Source organism: Primulina eburnea, chromosome 2 (genome assembly GCF_022965805.1).
Source record: "Primulina eburnea isolate SZY01 chromosome 2, ASM2296580v1, whole genome shotgun sequence".
NCBI lineage: Eukaryota > Viridiplantae > Streptophyta > Magnoliopsida > Lamiales > Gesneriaceae > Primulina > Primulina eburnea.
The window spans coordinates 38,993,467-39,013,476 of NC_133102.1; the positions used below are offsets into that span (position 1 = coordinate 38,993,467).

Here is a 20,010-nt window from a genome sequence, read left to right on the forward strand (position 1 = left end):
GGGGAAGTTGGTTTCAACCTAGCCCCTTCACCCCCAACCAGTGGGAAAAAATAATTTATTATCATATGATCGTGCCAATAAAACAGGAGAAGCTACACGCTAAAAAATATCATTCGCTCAATCAACTCTATTTTTAGATTATCAAAATGCAAGAAGTGCAGACACTTTTGGCCGAAAAGTTAAACAAGAACGCCCGTTCTTACGTACTCTAGTTATCTTTAAGATTTCAGCTGATGATTTTGAGTTTTTTCTAATTTCTTGGGATTATAATTTTAAATTCGTGAGCAATGTGTCAACCCGACAGCAGCAACAATGGAGAGTGCAAAAACTGCACAAGACGTTTTTTTTTACCTTTATACAATAAATAGAACGTTTTAACAAAGCTTGTGCAGTAGTCAAAAGACATGGGGCACCAAAAGTAAGGGAGAAATGAAGAAAAGTAGAAGAGTCCCCATTTAGCAAGGTGTGGTGTCTCCACACAACAAAGAACTACTGACCAGTTTATTTACATAACTTTATAAACATTGTTCTTCTTAAATATCAGAAACTCACCCTCCAGATGCTGCAGAAGATTGATTATCGAGTCTTCTTTTGATCCATTAAAATGTTCCAGGATATCAGAAAGCAAAACCTGAGCATATTTAGAAACACATGGTTTTTTATCAAAAGGCAAAAAGTAGTTAAGTTTAGAGAGAGAGGTCAACAAACACTTACTCCATCCCCAAAATTATCAATCCAGACTAGAATAGAACTCTCTGTGGCAATATTCTGTTCTTCCCGAGGTGCATCAAGTTTTTGGCGTTTCCTAGCACGGTTTAAATCGTCAACATGAGCAGCTGCGGCTTCATTTATATCTGAATCCTCAACCAGAAGATCAGGGGTGATTTGTTGAGAGTTTTCAACTGAACAACCATCGTTCACATTAGGAATGAGTGATTCAAGATTAGGCTGAACCCCTTCCATTTGGCAAGAATGGTCGGACCCATAAGAATGTTTTGACATCCCATTAGAGGAATCGTCTGCTGTGCCATTGTGTTGATGGACAGATGAAATAGTACCCATTGATACTCCAAGCTCTTGCATAATCAAGACAGCTTTAATCTGGGGGTAAGTCACCTAATACGTTTACCCAACAATATATCGTCATCAGCACAATATCCGGGATGCATAAAGATACTGCAATTTGATTTGATATCCATAATGTTCCATTTATTACCTCTTCTGGTAATTCTTCTTTTATAGGCTTTAACTTTTCACTGCCTACTTTTGATACAGCATCCTGAATGTTTTTAAATATCTGATGTGTAAGTTCAATCTCCTCGCACAACCTGTGCCAATCAATAGCACATCCCTCTCTTGCCGCTTCAAAAATATGCTCCAAGACAGTTTGTTCTTTTATTGGAGCTGCTCTATCTGGGTGATTCTACACAGTAGAAATTAAAACTTAAGTCCAAAATTAATTACCAAATAGGTTACAATTCAAATGTAAGAAATACCATGCATCTCAAAACGTACAGCAATTTTTTTGAGCGTAAAACCATCTTGCCACATATTCCAAGATTGAAACCTCACAGGGGTCGTTAGTCGTTTATTCTTGGATTTAATCGGAACCTTTCTCGACACAAGTGGTTCTGTATGTGGCTCCCCATCTAAAGAGAGGCTCAATTCTTTTGATAGAGATCGAATAGTTTGCAGTAAAATATCGCCGTGTGTTGTCAAAAAGTGCTGCACCATAATCAAAACTTCCAGATTAGATAACCATCGAAGAAAGAAATACTGAAGCAATTACCATGTTTATTATATCTAGAGATGAGGCTTCTATGGGTGATAAGCACCACATCATCAGTAATTTTAAAAGCTACTCATGAATGAGAAGTAGCATGAAGAGATGAAACAAATGTCGGCGGGATTTATGTTTGCATTGCCAGGCCCCACAAATGACTGAAAATTAGTTAGAAGAGAAATAAGAAACTAGAGATGTGATATAACCAAGTTAGGCATGCTGACCCCACAAAAAAGTTAAGTTTATGAAAGTGTTGCTTTTATTTAGAAGTTAAAGATATAATCAAGTGGGCATAACATATAGGAGTAGGCATTTGAATAGTATTTTAATATAAGCTCTCAAGGTAATAGTACTATCTTCATCAATGAATTCCAAAATACTAATTGTATTTCCGTAACACCGTTTTCTTAAATAAAACTCAATTGCCTTGTCACTAATGACGAGCCCATATGAAATACAGGCCATTTAAAACTAAAACAGCGAAATAATCAAACAAAACCATGCAAATTTAGTAGATCAGTCATGCATTCTACAAAATGAAAACAAAATAACTAAGAAAAAATAAAATTTATGATAACAATGTGCTCATACCAAATCAAATACTACAATTCAGTTAGCAAACTATTTGAATTAATTCATGAGCCCGAAACTATTATAAAGCAAAACGACTCATACAATAACCCTCAATAATAAGGCAATATAAGTATGCATTCATTATATAAAAAAAATGTATATTGTGTTACCTATAAAACTGAACCATATGCTATGACTATTTCAATTAAATACAAATGGACTAACAAAATTGAACCTAAGTACCTATGATTGCAAGGAAAACAGACAAACAATAAAACATTTGTTAAATTCCTGTATCGCAACATATATAAATTTTACAAATTTATACCCATAAACTGAAATTGAATGTTTACAGTAATATAAGACAGTAAGTAATAAGATGGAAATTCCTTGAAGAAGATTGCCAGTAGCAATACACAAAATATTAATAACATCTAATATTTTTGACAATTAAAGTTGTAGCAAGAATGTTATGTTGAGTAAGATAGTTGATTGGGAAAGATAAGAAGAAATTTACGGTTTGAAATTTGGGAATTTTTCAATTTCAACTCAGAATTTGAGATTTAAAAATTTTCCACTCCAATTTAAAACTTGGGATTTAAGAAGAATTAAGGGAAATGAATAACATCATATTTTTATTTTTTACTAGTTTATTTATTTATATATAAAAATGTCATACATCTAAAACTTTAGAAAAAACTTGAAGGGGAAGGTGGTTTCAACCTAGCCCCTGCACCCCCCACTAAACCTATAAACAAAAAAAATTGAGTGCATGCGCCCCGTGGACGCTCCATCCCAGCAAGTATGCATCCACACCACACTTGCAATTTCCATTTGGGAAGCCAGTGGGAAACAATGTTAAAGTGTTGTACATGTTACTGTAATCTCTATACTACGATACTACCAACACGATTAGATATTTCAAATTGCACATTTTTATTAAAAAAAAATTAAAAGGAGAAAGGAAACGTTTAATCTACATGTAAATAGCTCATTCCCTGGTGAGAGTCGGGTATCAGTCAAGAGCATTGCATGAGTAAAGGCATGATAGGTAACATAACTCAGAAACGTGCTACCAAAGAGAAACATAAATACAATTTTAATGTACAAACCACAATAAAACTATTACACACAGCTTTAGAAAGAAAATGAGTAATTTACCAAACATGCAAAATTTTATCAACCTAAACAAGATTTTTAAGATTAAAATGTCCATCACAGTGTATACCTGATTTACACCATCTATATTTGCTAGCCTAGCTCTCGTGGAAGGCCTTGTCGCTGCTATTCTTCTTAATGTTTGATCACCACATAATGCATATCTGAAAGGCTACAAAATATCAACATACAGGACGTAGAAAACCTTTCATTCATCTAAATGACTTTCATCGCTGCAAAGAATGATGATAAAAAATAAAAACACTCACGGAGCAGTTCCAGTATCTCTTGCATACTTCAGTCTCTCTTCCACCAGCCTTCTAAATAGCAGATCTTCTACCTGAAGCAGGAGGTTAAAGATATTATAGATAACCGGTCAAACCATGCATATTTTGGTTGCATAACAAAACAACACATAGTGCAGAAGCATGGGGTTCATGCTAAATGGTAGCAAGCAAAAATAATATAATTGATAACAAAAAGATGTATAACTCAGCAGTGTCAATTTAAAAAAAAGATGTATAATTGAGAGTACACACCTGGGAAAATTTATCTAAATCAAGTTCAGTGCAAAAATCAATAAATCCAGCATCACTAACTGCAATTTTGTTTTCCTCATCACCCATCATCTCTGGAGTCAACGTCAGCAACAATGGGGGTTGATAATCAGGGGTGCAGGAGTTCAAAAATTGCATTCCCTTTGGTCCAACTCTGGTGCATGAAATATAAATTATTATTCAATCACTGTTTGCATTTGAGACTGGTTACATTGTTTCATATCATTGGAGGCATAGAAACATGACTCTTCACTATGAAAACCAATATTCACTTTGCTCATTCTACTTATCAAACAACCGAAGGATACTTCCTGAATTTAACAGTTGTAACTACAAGATACACGATCATATCCATTAGTTACACACAATAAATTATTTCCCTCAATCTCAAGGGATTCTAGAACAAACAGCACATATAATATTCAATTTTGTTTACCCCTTTTCATTAAGGTTTGTTATCAACTAAGAAGCAATATAACAAGAATTAATTTGCTCTCACATAGTATACACATGAAAACTAATGCGAGATGGGGCTGTCGAATCCTAAGAGCATACTTTCACGATTTTTATATTAAAAATATTCCTTCTAGAACCGACTATTTATCACATTCAATCCACAATAGTTGGACATAAAATTTAACCACATTACATTGAAGACAAGTATTTATTGCCAGATAAAATGGCATGAGACCAGATGGCTCTACTTATTGGAGAAATCAATTCCATTTAGAAACTATTGAAGAGAAATTGGGTCTACATGAATGAGGGAAAAGAACTCGACCTTACAGTTTTGTACACGTCTCTGAAGCTCTCGATCAAATAATCTGCATTCAATGCATAGCTGCTTATCATGTAAAGGAAGTAAAATGGAACAAGTGGTCCATTGTCAGATAATTCTGACACAATAACCAAGTGAAATAAAAATCGAAAAACTTTTTTCCACCAGTGTCTCCCAATGTTACAAACATACACAGTGAAAGGCTAGTGTGAACAACTTTTTATTACAGTAACATTAGATACTTTACCAAATTTTTCTCTAAAACGTGAAAACAAATATTGGATAGAGCAAGTCAGTGAGTAAAAACCAAGGTTCTAAAAAGTGTGAAGGGTGACGAAGCGTTACAATCAAGCTTCAAGTTTATGAGCTTAAGCGAGCTTAGTATGAGAAGCGTGAAAATTGTTTTAAATTTTTATTATAATTTTAATTATATCAAATAAATAACAGATTAAATAATGCACAAAAGTAAATTTTTTAAGAATAAATGCATAAATTTTCAAGTTATCAATCACATGAGTCTCGAAATCACAAATTATGTCGAGTAAAACTTTTGTTGATCCATGTTGGATCATGTATCATCCATTAGTGGCAAAAATAAAAAGGGTCGGAGACAAAATCTATTTCAATGCATTTAGCGTTTTTTTTTGTCTACAAATGTTATATTATTACCAAATTTTTATTTTAAAAAATTGCGCTTTACAAGCTTTTTTCATGATCAATATGGTCAACCAAAGAGTCGACGGTTTTTTCATGTCTAATTGATGCTTTTTCGCGCTTTTATAACACTGAAAAAACACAAAGGACAGCTTTTTCTGAATGAAATTTGTCATGATGAATTGTTATAACAATGTAAGCGGCTGGTATCTAGTAAAAAGTCTGACAAGGTCTTTTTTCCCACAATCGTAAGCTTGGAGCTTAGCAGGCCGAAGCTAATTAGAATTCAGTGAGTATCCTTTAGGATCTGGTTGAAATTTACATCTGATTTTTTATGTCATGCCCAGGAAAGCAACCATTGGATGTGTTCTATTTTACACCTAAAAACAAGGAAAAGGTGCGTAAAAAGTGAGAAACACATAATTTTCAAACAAGGCAGCTCTTACATACCACGTGAAATTAACTGATAAGCTAGTGCCTTCCACCAATTAGATGGCAATTCTTTGCCAAGGCCATGAAATGGAACCTTGTCATACTTAGCATCAAGAATTCTCCTGGACTGCAATCACAAATGAAGCCTAGCATCACGACTAGGAATTTCTGAGCACCACACTACAGAATTGACTGAAGAAACTTTCAAACACTCTTTCAGGCACATCCAAGCCATTGGTGAAATCAAATACTTCCTAGTTAGAATATACACTGTATTGCTGCAATCAAACATAAAATTTTCAACAGTCATCTTACTCGAGACCCACGAAGAACATCCACAGGTAAATTGAGACCCCAGTGGCCCCTGCACGACTGAATGCAGCCCAGCAGAAGAAATGCCTCCCTAGACATGTCACATTCTTTCTTTGAGCTAGTGCAATTATCACAAGTCCCTGCACACATCAAACCAGGATCCTATCAGTGTCACGTTTTTCTGATTAAATTCATGCCCCTAATACGATATGATTTCATATGATAACACAATTAGTCGCTGACGGACTTCTGATATCGAAACATCAAACACTTGAAATTTTTACAAGAGTTTATATAAGCACAAGAAATTTGGGTTTGTAAATGATGAAATTCTGTAACTTTAAATGTTTAAAAATAAAAAGAAATGAGAGATCTATCATCACAAATGTCAAACAACGTTTCATAATGGTTTTTTTTTATAAGAAAATTTTTTTTATTAATAACTTGAAAGATGTTGATTATGACAAGTGGACCAGTGATCCACCGTCAACAAAAACTACATAAGATCGTTGCCCTATCGATGGTACACAAAGCCCAATCTCTCAATAAGTGTGCGATTGAAACATAATGAAATTCTTCATGAGCACCAATTCACGTAGCAATTTTGATCTTGATTTTATCCATGCACTCGACACTATTGTCTTCTGTATTTTCAAAAATTCTTTGATTTCTCTCTAACCACACCGACCAACATATGCCGTGAACCACCACTTGCCAAAAAATTCTTCCATTGTTGCCAAGTAGGCGTCCAAGATCCATAGCGAATAAATCTTTCGTTGACTTCGGCACCACCCAAACCAAATCCAATTCTTTGAAAGCCTAGCCCACAAGCCGTTCGTGAATGCACAATGAATAAGCTTATGGTCCCCATGTTTCCCTCTCATTCCAACACAACACACACTGATTTGGTCACATAGCAGATGAGGGCCACTTCTTTTGCATCATCTCCAAGGTTGGCAGCTTACCTAGAATCGTTGTCCACGAGAATATCTGGATCTTTGTTGGAACTAGAACCTTCGAAATAACATAGAAGTACGAAAAAGCGGGAAAGCCACAATCTGAGAAAAGACCGGAAGGATCCCCACTCGGATATCATCTACCCCTTCAATCAAACTTATCATATCTAATCATTCTCTAATAACTCTCCATCCCTCGAAACCCTTCGAAAATGCAAGTCCATGACTGGGAAGATGAAGAATTGTCAAAGCGAGCAAAATAGAATATAGGCATATATTAACCGCGGAAAGTTGAAATAAAGATAGATGGGTACAGATCCCTAAAAGAATAATCCCCCCACCATATGTCTTCCCAAAACCTAGTATTGGTACCTCCTCTAACCTTTATCCTCACTAGTTGTTGAAAAGTCGAGTAAGATCAGGAAATAAACTTCCATCGGCATCTGAATGTCACATTTCTCGCTAAACCCGCATCCCAAACATTCTCTTGTAACCTGTATTTACTCACTATGATCTTCTTCCACAACGTCTGATCCACATAAAACCTCCACCACCATTTCCCCGACATAGCTTTGTTTCTCAAAACAATACTCCCAGTACCCAATCCCCGCTTATCTTTACGTTTGCACACATGTTCCCAGGTAACCAAATGACTATGTGCATCACCATCAACTCCATCCCAAAGGAAGTTCCTTGAAATTTTATCCATCACATCCGATTTTCCCTTTGGTACTCTAAAAAGAGACGTGTAATAAATCGGCAATGCATTTAAAACTAATGCAATCAACGTTAACCTTCCCCTCTTGACAGAAATGCTCTCTTCCAACTTGCCAACTTTTTCGACATCTTAGTCAGAATGGGTTCCCAAAATGAGAATGGCAATGGATTTCCTCCTAATGGCACTCCCAAATACTTAATCGGCCACTTATCCTTACCACATCTAATTTGCTGAGCTAAATGTTCAACTTCTTCTTCTTCACATTGGATGCCCAACAAAGCATTCTTTTCCCAATTGATTTTTAACCCAGACATGTTGCAAAACGACCTTACAACTTCCACCAAAAATCTAATATGATCATCTTCCTTAACAAAGAAAAGTGTATCATCCGCAAACTGAATATGAGATATCTCTATCTTGTCTCTACCAACTACGATCCCTTTGATTTAATCCTTGTTCTTAGCTTTATCAATCAACCTCCCCAACACATCCACTACCAAGTTAAACAAAAAAAGAGACAAAGGATCACCTTGTCTGAGCCTTTTTTGTGTGTTAAATTTGCCCCTTGACCTCTCATTATAGAAAATGATACATTCGATACACATCCTTTGATCCACCTTCTCCATCTCTCTCCAAACCCCATCTTCCTCAATACAAAATCCAAAAAATCTCAGTCTACATTGTCGTATGCTTTTTCGAAGTCAACCTTCGAAACCCACCATGGCTTCTTATTCCTACTTCCCTCTTCCAATAGTTCATTCGCAATAAAACAACAATCAAGTATGTCTCTTCCCTCGACAAAAGCATTCTGAGATTCTGATATTGTATCTGACAACATGTTCTTAATCCCAGGTCAAGAACGAAGGAAGAGAGAATTTTCAGGGTTTTTTAGAGAGAGAAAATATAATGGTTTCAGTCCCGAGGTTAAAAAGAAGCCACATATATGAACAATTAAGAACAAAAAATTGCATGCACCTAGTCAAGTGAATTTGCCATTTATCGAGGATTCAGAGAATTGTTGAAATTTGAACCATTGAATTTAGTGTTACCACTAATGAGAATCTGAACACTTTAACCCAATAATTTCTAAATAAGCAGATTCAATAGAGCAAATACATGTAAGGAAAGAAAAAACAAACTGTGATTGTACCACAGTCAACGGGAGAGTTTTTCTCGCCAAAGTATTCCAACAAAAAGTTTCTTCTGCAAGTTGTCAGCAAACAATAGCGTTGTGCAGCCATATATGACTCCAATATCGCTCTTCTTTGGTCAGCCTTGTAGACCATACATGCACCAGAAAACTCATCAGAAACAGAGTAACATGTGCGAGTAGTGATTCGAACGGCAAAAAAAGTGTCAAGAATTGTGAAACAATATTATCAATTTGTAAGACTGTTAAGAAGAGAGGCATACTGTGCGTGCTTCAGCACAATAAAAATCAGCTTTTGAGAAGTCACTTCTCATATAATACAGCATGCAGGTTGAAGGAATACCATCTCTGCCACATCGTCCACTTTCCTGATAGTATGATTCCAAACTCTTTGGGCAGCCATAATGAATTACATATCTTATATCAGGCTTGTCGATTCCCATACCAAAAGCTATTGTGGCAACCATGACATAAAATTCATCTCTAATGAATGATCTGCAGGTCAGAAAAACAGTTTCAAATCTAAAGTTCAAATTTTTTTTTAATGACACAGTTTTGTAAATTATAACATTAAAGGAACCAGGCCAATAATAGTACTTAAAAAAATTACATCTGATGGACACAAACTACATTCCTTAAATTCTTTAACATCGCAAAACAGAAAAATGTATAATCACCCAAGGACTGTTAGTATTGCCAATTTGAGGGAGAATATGGCATTACACTTGAAAGAATCTATAAGGAAATAAACCTGTGGGAATCCTCACGTGCTTTCTGAGACATTCGTCCATGGTATAATCCAGCAGCAATTCCCGCCGCATCAAGAGACTCAAAAATCTACAGAAACCGGTGATGGATATAATTAGTGTCAGGAAATCAAATAAAAAATACATAGGACTTAGCAATTCATCATAAAAAAAAGTTGTAATTTCTGTCATATTTGTTGCAATTTGACATAATATTTGTCTAAGAGAATACCCATATAAATATTTCCACACGTAATCTAGTACAAGAGTTTATAAAATTAGGAGAAAGTGAAATGACCTGCACGGCATCTTTGACAGTCGTGCAGTAAATTATTGTCGAACTTGCATTGTCTATATAAGAAGAAATTTTCTTCACAAGATCATCCAAAAAAGTACTACAGTGGTCAATAGATTTGACACTGTAGAAGAGATTTGGGCGGTCAAACGATCCAATGGTTATATGAGGATCATGCATCTTCAATGAAAGCATGATGTCATCACGGACCCTGAAAATAAAATAAGTTATTTAGGAGCTTCTAGAAAATGGAATATCACACCACAAAATCTCAGTCATAAAGACTATTTAAAACATTTCATTGTGATTGAAAACTCTCAGATCTAAACATTTAATGTAACGCAAATGTCTGAAAATTACCAGAATGAAAAGCTGCATTATTTACTGTGCTAAACTAGGTTCTAGCCATCCTTCATTTTCAAACCATGACAAGTTTTAATCCAAAACAAACTAATCCCTCTTCGTTAAATGTTAAATAAAATTGTTAAACCACAGGATTGGAGCTGACATAAAATGCATTATTGCCTTGAAATGAGTTAAGGCTTCCTGGAAGACAGGAAAGTCATAATCAAATAAATATTAGACCTTCACACCATCCCAGTTATATTGAAGAACTGACTAACAAAGCTGAATATTGGCTAACGGTAGACGTCAAGTATGAGAAATTAATACTTACTTTCCAGTAGCTGTAGCTGTTAATCCAACAACTGGAACATTTAAAAGAACATCGCGCAACACATCTAATTGTTTGTATTCCACCCTGTCAAATTTACAAACCATTGGAAAATGATAAAAAGCTCAGAGAAAAAGGATAACCGGTTGTAATTTTAGACATTATAGAATTACAAACAATTAACACAAACATGCTTGCAAACATGTGAAGACAACACAAAAAGTTTATTCGACTTCTCATCTTACATTTCACTAACAAAAATTGCTTGCAAAAAAAAAAAAGAAAAAATAAATTATTTACAGTATTGAAGCATCATTTGACAATTCACGCTAAAGAGTATTGCCTAAATGTTTGTCACTGAGCTTTCATGAGACGACATGTGTTGCACTAAATCATTCACTGCATAGAATCAATCATAGGTTTTCTACATATGAGGTTCGGTGAAAAAACTAAATTCCCTGAAGCAAGACTAAAGTAAGGGAAAACAAATCTTTTGCTTTGCTGTCTCCTTGATTTACCTTTTCTTCCTGGTGGGAACCAACGTTACAATGAAAGCAGTTAGGTAAAAAAAAAAACCTATCTTAACGGTTCAATATTCAAAAATTTAAATCTAGTGTCAGAAGCGAAAGATCCTTCCAAATAAAGGGCATATCTTTTAAAATAACTGGCTACCAAAGAGTTTCCTTGGCTTTCCATGCTTATTCAATTTTTGAACTACTGATCAAAATGCAAGAGAAGTAACAGAAGGTAAGATGCACAATGAGCCAATTTCACAAATTCAATCCCCCGGCTTAAGTATCAAGCTTCGGTCTTAGATGGCTTGTTACATTTCTTAACACTCCTGCTTTTTTACTACATGAAACAATAAATAAGCCTGAAAACATAGAAGCTCTAACAACTCAACAAGTATGATGCATTTTTCCCGACAATAAACAAACCTGAAACTATGGCCCCACTCTGATATGCAATGTGCTTCATCAACAGCCAATAGACAGATTCCTGAATCCAGTAATCTTGACCAGAAACTGCAGCAGGTTGTGTGTAATCAGGAGAAATGCAGGCCAAAAAGGCCCAAATTCAAACACACAAAAAAAAAAAAAAAACTTATCCATTTCTAAAATACTGGGGAACAGACCGGGAAAAAACCCAGGATATTTACCATTTACAAAACTCTGTTACTTGACTAAACTAACTTACATCACAAGACAACAGAGTGCAAGAAGGTCAATCATCAGCTTAAATGATGCACCACTCAGGTCCATTGAGCATCTCAGAAAAACAGAACGCCTAAAAAATTTCACAAGCAAGTTGTATCATTACAAAAGTGTACCTATTTGTGAGCCCACAGGCCTTCTCCGGTGTCAGGTACAGAACATCATATTGACCACTCTCGGCATTTCTAAGCACATTAGGATTAGTTTGAGCACTGGAAATATACTCAGCACGTATACCCCTTTGCTTCAACGCCATTACCTTCACCATAAGTTCACAACATATACGCCAGACGTAAACATAAGTATTTCATTTCACAAATACAGATATCATAAAAAGAACTGGAAAAATAAAGCTAAACACAAACCTGGTCCTGCATTAAAGATATAAGAGGACTTATCACAACAGAAGTCTTTTTTGCAACCAACGGTGGCACCTGATAACTTTATTATAACATCATTTAACAAAAAGGGTATTTAGGAGACTACTCATCTGGGTTAGTAAAACAGATTTAAGTGTAAATCAGTAAAGGATTTTGGGTTGATTAGGAAATTTTACCACAGTGATTTGCCACTTCCAGTGGCCATAACCACTAAGCAATCTCTTCCTTCGAGAATTTGTTCAACGATTTCCTTCTGGTACGATCGGAATTTTGAAAACCCAAAATATTTCTGCACCCAGACGAGGAAAAAGAAGCGTCAAACAATGTGCGCTAGAAAATCAGTCGAATAAATGAGCATGGGAAAAAAATTAAAGACGACGTACCTTGAGAGTAGACTCCATTGTGGATGATGAAGAGACGAAGAGTCACTGAAAACCTAGGCCTAGATATTGCATCATGTGAATGCAGCGCTCAAAGCCTACGCAAATAAAAGGTATTAGTTTTTTTCCCGCCATTACTTGCTGGGCAGCCTGAATCACAGGAAAAGGCTGCAGTCAGTATGGTCATGGTTGTCCAAGAGCAAGCAAACCCGGCCCGCTCAACGAGGTGAGGCGGGACAAGTCGAGGCCACCCGCCCATTTGTCGGCTTGGTAAAATAACTGAAAAGTTCATGTCAAATTTATCATTTTTATTTTTTCCCTCCCCATTTTCAATACAGTACCGAATCTTGTTTTAAAAATAATTAAGATTTTGTTAAAAATAAAATTTTTAATCGGAATATGAATAAAACCGTGCGCATATATACATGTATATATATATATATTTGATATATTGTACACCTATTGTGCATATTTTTATGAACACCGATGAGGTGTTACTCATTCATTGAATACACAATTATATATATATATATATAGATATTATTTTTTGTTATTTTTAATTATATATAATTAATTTAATTGGAATAAATAAAAAAATGGATATATAAAAATATTTATAACTACGTTAAGTATTAAATAATGAAAAAATAGTCAAAATGGTTCCGTACGTTTATCTATTTTGTGTTTTGATTCTGTAAATGTTCAATTTTTATTTTTGGTTATATAAGTTATGCTATGTCTTGTTTTTTTTTTTTTTTACATAATATTGATTTGATTTCGGAAATGTTGATTTGGCACCAAGAAATGTCGACGAAACCACTTCATAATCCACAAAAATTTACTAAAACCAAAACACAACTTAATTTATTGAATCAAAACTCAAAATTTAATATTTACATGACCAAAACATAAATTTGACAAACTTAAAGGACTAATTTGGTTATTATGTATTAAATAATTTATATTATTTGATTGATTGAAAATGATTAAAATGGGTTTAACTTTAACTTTTATTGTGATTTTTTCATCATATATAAATAATTTAATGTGAATGAAATAAAATACATAAATATAGAAATATTTATAATTAAGTTAAGCATCAAATAATTTGTATTATTTGGTTGGTTTATTCAAAACTCGGAGACATAAAGAAGGGATTGAATAGAGAAATTATTTAGAGGTTGCCAATCAAAATCCATAGAATTCAGGTGATATCCACTTCCAAATCAATAGCAAACAATCAAGAGCAATACACAGTGAAATTTCAGAAAAAGTGTTGCAATTGTAGATAAAGAGATTTGATAAGTATTCTATGCAAGCATTCAATATACGCGTATGGTGTAAGAAAGGAGATGCAAAGGCTTATGTTACTCACTATTTTATCACCCAAAACTTACCCCCAAAAAAATGTTATTCAATGCTAGTAATCTCAATCCATGAACAAGATTTATGGCCTAATTGTGAGTTTCCACCTTACTTGCCTCTTTATGAGAGAAGAATAAAGCAGTAAAACTACCCAAATTGAGAATAAGAGAACCTGATGAACCCCTAGACTCGAGTCAAAACAAATTGAAAGGCCCGGATAGACAAAAAAAATGCTACGAAAATCTTGATGGACAAAAGTCCCTACCACGTGCATGGAAGGTCATGAGAAAAATGAGATATTCCGTTAAAATGAAATTGTAAGTATATTTTTACAAACTAATTGAATATCATAATCAGAGTAAAACAAAATATGTAATCGAAACAACTACATATTAGAAAATTGTTTTACACAAGTAGCTCACCTAGAGAAGAAATCAGTCGAACTACTCGAGTTAAGAAATAGAGAGTACGAAGTCGAAGATCACGGAGGGACGATGGAGAGCGACGATCAAAGATGAACAACGAAGGACGCCATAATGAGAGGAAACGAGTAGAAATTGGGTTGACTAGTTTGGACGATGAAGTGTAGTGTGTGTGTGTGAGTGGTGTTTGGCGTGCGTGATTCTAAATTGTGTCTGTGTGTGACTTTTTATTTATTTATAATTTATAATAATATTTTTTGAAAAAAGTATTTGTGGTCTCACCCAAAGTAGCTTAATGCCTTTCATGAAGTCGGTGATGGATTTTGATAATTTGACACGATAAGAACGATTTGAGTTGCAATAGACCACAAGTACTCGAGCAACATAGTTCTTGGCAATGGTTGTCCATACATCAAGGGATGTGTTTGGATGCATCAATGAATGAAATCAAGGTAGGGAAAAGTGCATCAACGATAGAGTTGAGAAGTGATGTATATGACCGAGTATTAATCGTTTTACCAAAAGCAATCAATGGTGGTAACGATACGACTCAAATATTTTAAATTGTACAACATCTCAAGAGTCATGTTTCGATTGTTCTATCCATTAGAGACAACTATTGCACCCCCAACAATCTCTTGCACTCCATATAATCAATAAAAATCGAATTAGTGACCATGATTTTGAAAGCCATTATAGGATCGAGTTTTTGCCATTTTATCAAAAGTTATAATTTGTGGTACCAATGTAACTAAATTCTTATTTGTTCCCTGACATAATGGATCTTGACGGACCCAAGGTGAGCATCAGATTTGTATATTACTAATTTACTCTTATACTCTGCGATTTTCATAAATTTATTGATTTATAATTTGTGCATGTTAATTTAGGACTTTGCGAAGAACATGTTGTCTTACAATTAATTTATATTATAATAGGTCAATGAAATTTTCTCTGGATGAAAATGAATATATTGGTGGAAATGTTGATTATTTTGACTATGTTGATATGGACGAGTAAGGGATGCTTGAATTGTGGAGGGGAATGTCGAGGATGTAGGATGTAAATACAAGCAATCTATCAAGTTTTGGTACATATCAAGGAGAATATAAATGGGAGATATTTGGAAAATGACACAAATTTTATGGACATTATCCCCCACATTCCAAGTAACAATGAGGTTGGAAATTTATATTAAACAAAACGGTGGTGCGAGCAGTTATAAGGTGTTGGGGAGCATAGAAATTAGGATGTAGATAAGTGTTAAGAAATATGAGGTACATAATACCGATGTTGATGAATTTGACGATAGTGGTTATGATTTTTATGAAGACGATATGTTGTTTCAAACTTATTTAGATCACGATGTTGGATTCAATAAAGGGAAAAATATCACATATCTGATGAATTGTTGTGTATGATGCAACAAAATGAATGTGGTGATGATGGGTGAATAGTGATGGATAGGGAGTCCATTGAATTCTGATGGCGAAAAAAATTTGTAATTTTCATGGGAGACCATTGAATTCTGATGAATATGAAATTCAAAATTTTCATGCGTTTAATCCGAAAGATAGAATCTGAAACCCTGTATTTGAATATTGGGCTTATTTTTGCAGTCAAATAAAAAAGAAAATTTTTCAATCGATAGTCATTGTATCAGAAATTGAATGTATGTTTGGTTAGTTAAGAATGATGACAATATGATTAGGTTTCAATGCAAAAACAATGATTGTGGATGAGTGATGAGCAACGGCAGTTGTTGGCAAGTGAAAACTTTTTGAGGAGATCACAAATGCTTAGAATTACAAAAACAATTGCATTAGCTCAAGTTAGTTAGTGTAAACATTTGCAAAAAAAAAAAATTACTAACAAATCCTAAGCTAAGAAGCAACGAGTTCACGATGAGTTTTCTATGTCGTTGAAGTCAAAGATTTCCAAGAAAGCGAGTTACTTAGCGAAGAGAAAATCATTGAGTTTGTGTTTCGCCGGGCAATGTAGACGAGCAATTTAGTAAAATTAGAAACTATTGTGCAGAGTTGAAAAGGACTAACAGAGATGTCATCGTGATTTTGAAGCTGACTGAGGAAGAAGGAAAACCACGTTTTCAAAAAATGTGCGTATATTTTTATCCATGTAAGTTAAGCTTTAAGAATGTTGTAGACACATGATATGTGTTGATAGTTGTTTTCTTAAATAAAAAATAGTGAAAAATTGTTATCTGTTATTGGGTTTGATCCAAATAATAACATATGTTTAATATGTTACGCTTGGTCGAGTGAGAGATAAGATATACATAGATGTGGTTTTTACAGTTATTAAATGGCGACGTTAAGTTAGAGAATGATTATGCATGAACATTTTTTGTCATAAAAACAAAAAAAAATTGGTTCCTGCATTGGAGAGCTTTCTTCTGAATTCTCAGTACATATTTTATGTAAGACACTTGCATAACAATATGAAAAATGATGGGATTCAAAATTGTGACTGTTAAAATGCTTTGTCGGCTCTGTAAAGGCAAACAAATGGATGAGTTTAGTAGGCAGATATGAGAGTTGAAGGAGATGGACCATAATGCATTCGAGTCCAACACTATCCATATGTGTGACATATTGTTAAATAATGCGTGAATGCTTCAATAGTTTTATTTTGGATGCATTAGTCCAATAATTTAAAAGTTTGAAGCAATGAGAAATATATTGATGTTGTGATTCAATTAAATTGAGAGAAATCTGACAAGTGTGATATAATAAACTGTTCAAATATTAGAGTCATCTGATGAGAAATTATTTAGATGTTGTCAATCAAATCCCTATGAAATCAGATGATATAAACTTCCAAATCAATTAAGCAAACAGTCAGGAGCAATACACAATGGAATTTCAAAAAAGTATTGCAGTTGTAGGCAATGAGATTTGATAGATATTATATGCAAGCATTCAATATACTTGTTTGGTGAAAGAAAAAAGATCCAGAGGCTTGTGTTAGTCAATATTATACCACCCAAACTTACAAAAAAAATGTTATTCAATGCTAGTAATGTCAATCAATGGACCAAATTCGTGGCATAATTGTGAGTTTCCATCTTTATAGTCTCATATTCATTCACAAGAAGAATAAAGCCGGAAGACCACCAAATTGAGAATAAGAGAATCTGATGAACCCTTAGCTGTATGTTGAAACAAATTGAAAGGCCCACATAGACAAACAAATGTGAGAGTTGTGATCACTTGGCTGCGAAAATCTTGGAGGGCTGAAGTCCCTACCACGTACATGGATAGTCTTGAGAAAAATGAGATATTGCATTAAATTGAAAATTCAAATATATATTAAAAAACTAATTGAATATCATAATCAAAGCAAACAAAAATATGTGATTGAAAAAACTGCACATCAGAAAACTGTTATACATGAGTTAGCTCACCAGAGAAGAAATCAGTCCAACTACTCAAGTTAAGAAAACAAGAGTAGGAAGTCGAATTTCACATAGGGGCGATGGAGTGCGATGGTCGAAGACGAAAGGCGAACGACGCCAGAACAAGAGGTGATGAGTGGAGATTGGGTGATATGAATCTTTTCGGGGGTTAAGAGCTAACTGTTAGAAAGAAATTCAATGAAGCTCCTCAAATATTCATGGAAAGATACCAAGAGCATACCAATCAAGTTTGGGCATTTATAATGTCATTCAAGTATTGAATGACTAAAAAGAAGGCAGCCAAGCCGAGGCAGTGCGCCCCAGCAAGTTAAAATCCCCGCCTCAGCACACCTTTATGCGAGACCATTGCGCCACAGTGGATGAAAATATCTGCCCCATCGCCCTCTAACTTACGATTTTGGATGTATTTTGACCATTTTTATATTTATAAAACTTGTATAAACAGTATCGTAGAAGATTATTGAATGAATTGGTGAGTTTTTTCTCCACAAGAAAGCTTAGGTTTTGTGCACGCTTTGCGTGTTTATCAAATCAAACTTATCAAAGTTTAATACTTTGTGCCGTTTGTCGATTGTTCTTTACTCAGATTGTCAAATATGAGTTCTTTGAAGGTTCATTTAAGATCAATTGTTTTATCTGTGTTATTTGTTATTAAACCACATTAATTAGGTGCAAATACACGTTACTTGTAAATATAAGGAATTAAAGAAATCATGTTGTTCATAGAGTTGAGGACACAACTGGGTCTAGATCGTGTTTGCTTTTCTTAGGAAACCAGATTCGCATAATTGGCGATGGGTTGGCGTGCGTGAGTTCTAAATTGTGTTTGGCGTGTGTGACTCTTTATTTATAATTTATAATACAATAATAATATTTTTTTTGCAGTGTAAGTTTAACGTTTCAATTGATTTACCTAACATGGATGATTATTGCTCCCCGACATAATAGATCTTGACAAACCCAAGGTGAGTGATCCAGTATTGTTGCATCGGTTCGTGAGATGGTGGGAGGCGGGCAGGGTGTTGAGCCATCAACATAGCCCATAAGGTCATAACCGAACTGCGACGTTAATGGACAAAAAGGAGGATATATATAATTCCTATGAAATAAAATCCAAATTTAAATAAAGGGTAGTGATATATTTATATTCTGCATTTTACAAGTAATACTTTTAATATTTTTAATGTTAAAAACACTCTTAATTGCTCCTTTACTCTTAAAATGGCAATGATATATCAAATCTTTAGTAAAATTGTTCGATTCTATATTTTATTTTAACACAAAATTATTTAAAATAATTTTTGAGATTCATTCAATGAAAAAAAAAAACTAAAAATAAAAGGAAAATCATGATTAAAAAAATAATAAAACTACTTATTGGTTGTTTAATATTTATAAAATTAAATCCTCAAAATTTTCATGTAATTCGATTTTAATAATTAATATGATTTGACTTATTTGAAAAATTAAAAATATTTTTTTGGTAGTTCTCCGTTGTTTATTTTTAATATCATTTTGATTTTTATCATATGAATAATACATAAATTTTTTTTTTTTACTTTGAGATGCAAATAAATATAAAGTTATATAAATTAATATCAAAACTTGTTTAAGAAAAAATCTATATCGGTTAATTTTTATTTTAGTGAAACATTAACATTACTTTAAATATATATTTTAAATTTTTACTTTGATAGAGATACATAGATGACACGTACTACTAATGATTCTAAAGTTTCAATGTTGAAAAAAAAGATGTGAGATATTATCTAAATCTTAGCTAACATTGTTGATATTATAAGACGAATATTCAATCTGATATCAATAATTAAAGCAAAAATTTTATGTGAGACGGTCTCACAAGTCGTATTTTGTGAGACAGATTTCTTATTTGGGTCATCCATGAAAGAATATTACTTTTTATGCTAAGAGTATTACTTTTTATTGTGAATATCGATAGAATTGACCTGTTTCATAGATAAAGATTCATGAGACCGTCTACAAGAGACCTAATATTCTTAATTAAAA

The 20,010-nt window shown here is 33.9% G+C and overlaps 1 protein-coding gene across 4 annotated transcripts; it reads right to left on the reverse strand.

The window, feature by feature from the left end:
• Positions 1-328: 328 nt before the first annotated feature.
• LOC140823125 (uncharacterized) lies at positions 329-13,092 on the reverse strand. Of its 4 annotated transcripts, XM_073184293.1 has the most exons (21): positions 12,969-13,092; positions 12,763-12,857; positions 12,556-12,668; positions 12,365-12,440; positions 12,116-12,258; positions 11,724-11,810; positions 10,789-10,872; positions 10,116-10,323; positions 9,823-9,908; positions 9,335-9,566; positions 9,072-9,195; positions 6,251-6,387; positions 5,954-6,062; positions 4,853-4,895; positions 4,054-4,225; positions 3,784-3,854; positions 3,585-3,678; positions 1,516-1,725; positions 1,217-1,423; positions 715-1,116; positions 329-631 (listed from the first exon to the last, which is right to left on the reverse strand). In XM_073184293.1, exons 2-21 carry the CDS (start codon positions 12,778-12,780, stop codon positions 506-508), a joined length of 2,742 nt encoding a protein of 913 aa, XP_073040394.1. In that variant the 5' UTR covers positions 12,781-12,857; positions 12,969-13,092; the 3' UTR covers positions 329-505. The 4 variants fall into 4 exon arrangements, with proteins under 4 accessions (XP_073040394.1, XP_073040393.1, XP_073040395.1 ...); XM_073184292.1 differs by having other exon boundaries at positions 12,763-13,030; XM_073184294.1 differs by lacking the exons at positions 9,823-9,908; positions 10,116-10,323 and having other exon boundaries at positions 12,763-13,030.
• Positions 13,093-20,010: the final 6,918 nt, after the last annotated feature.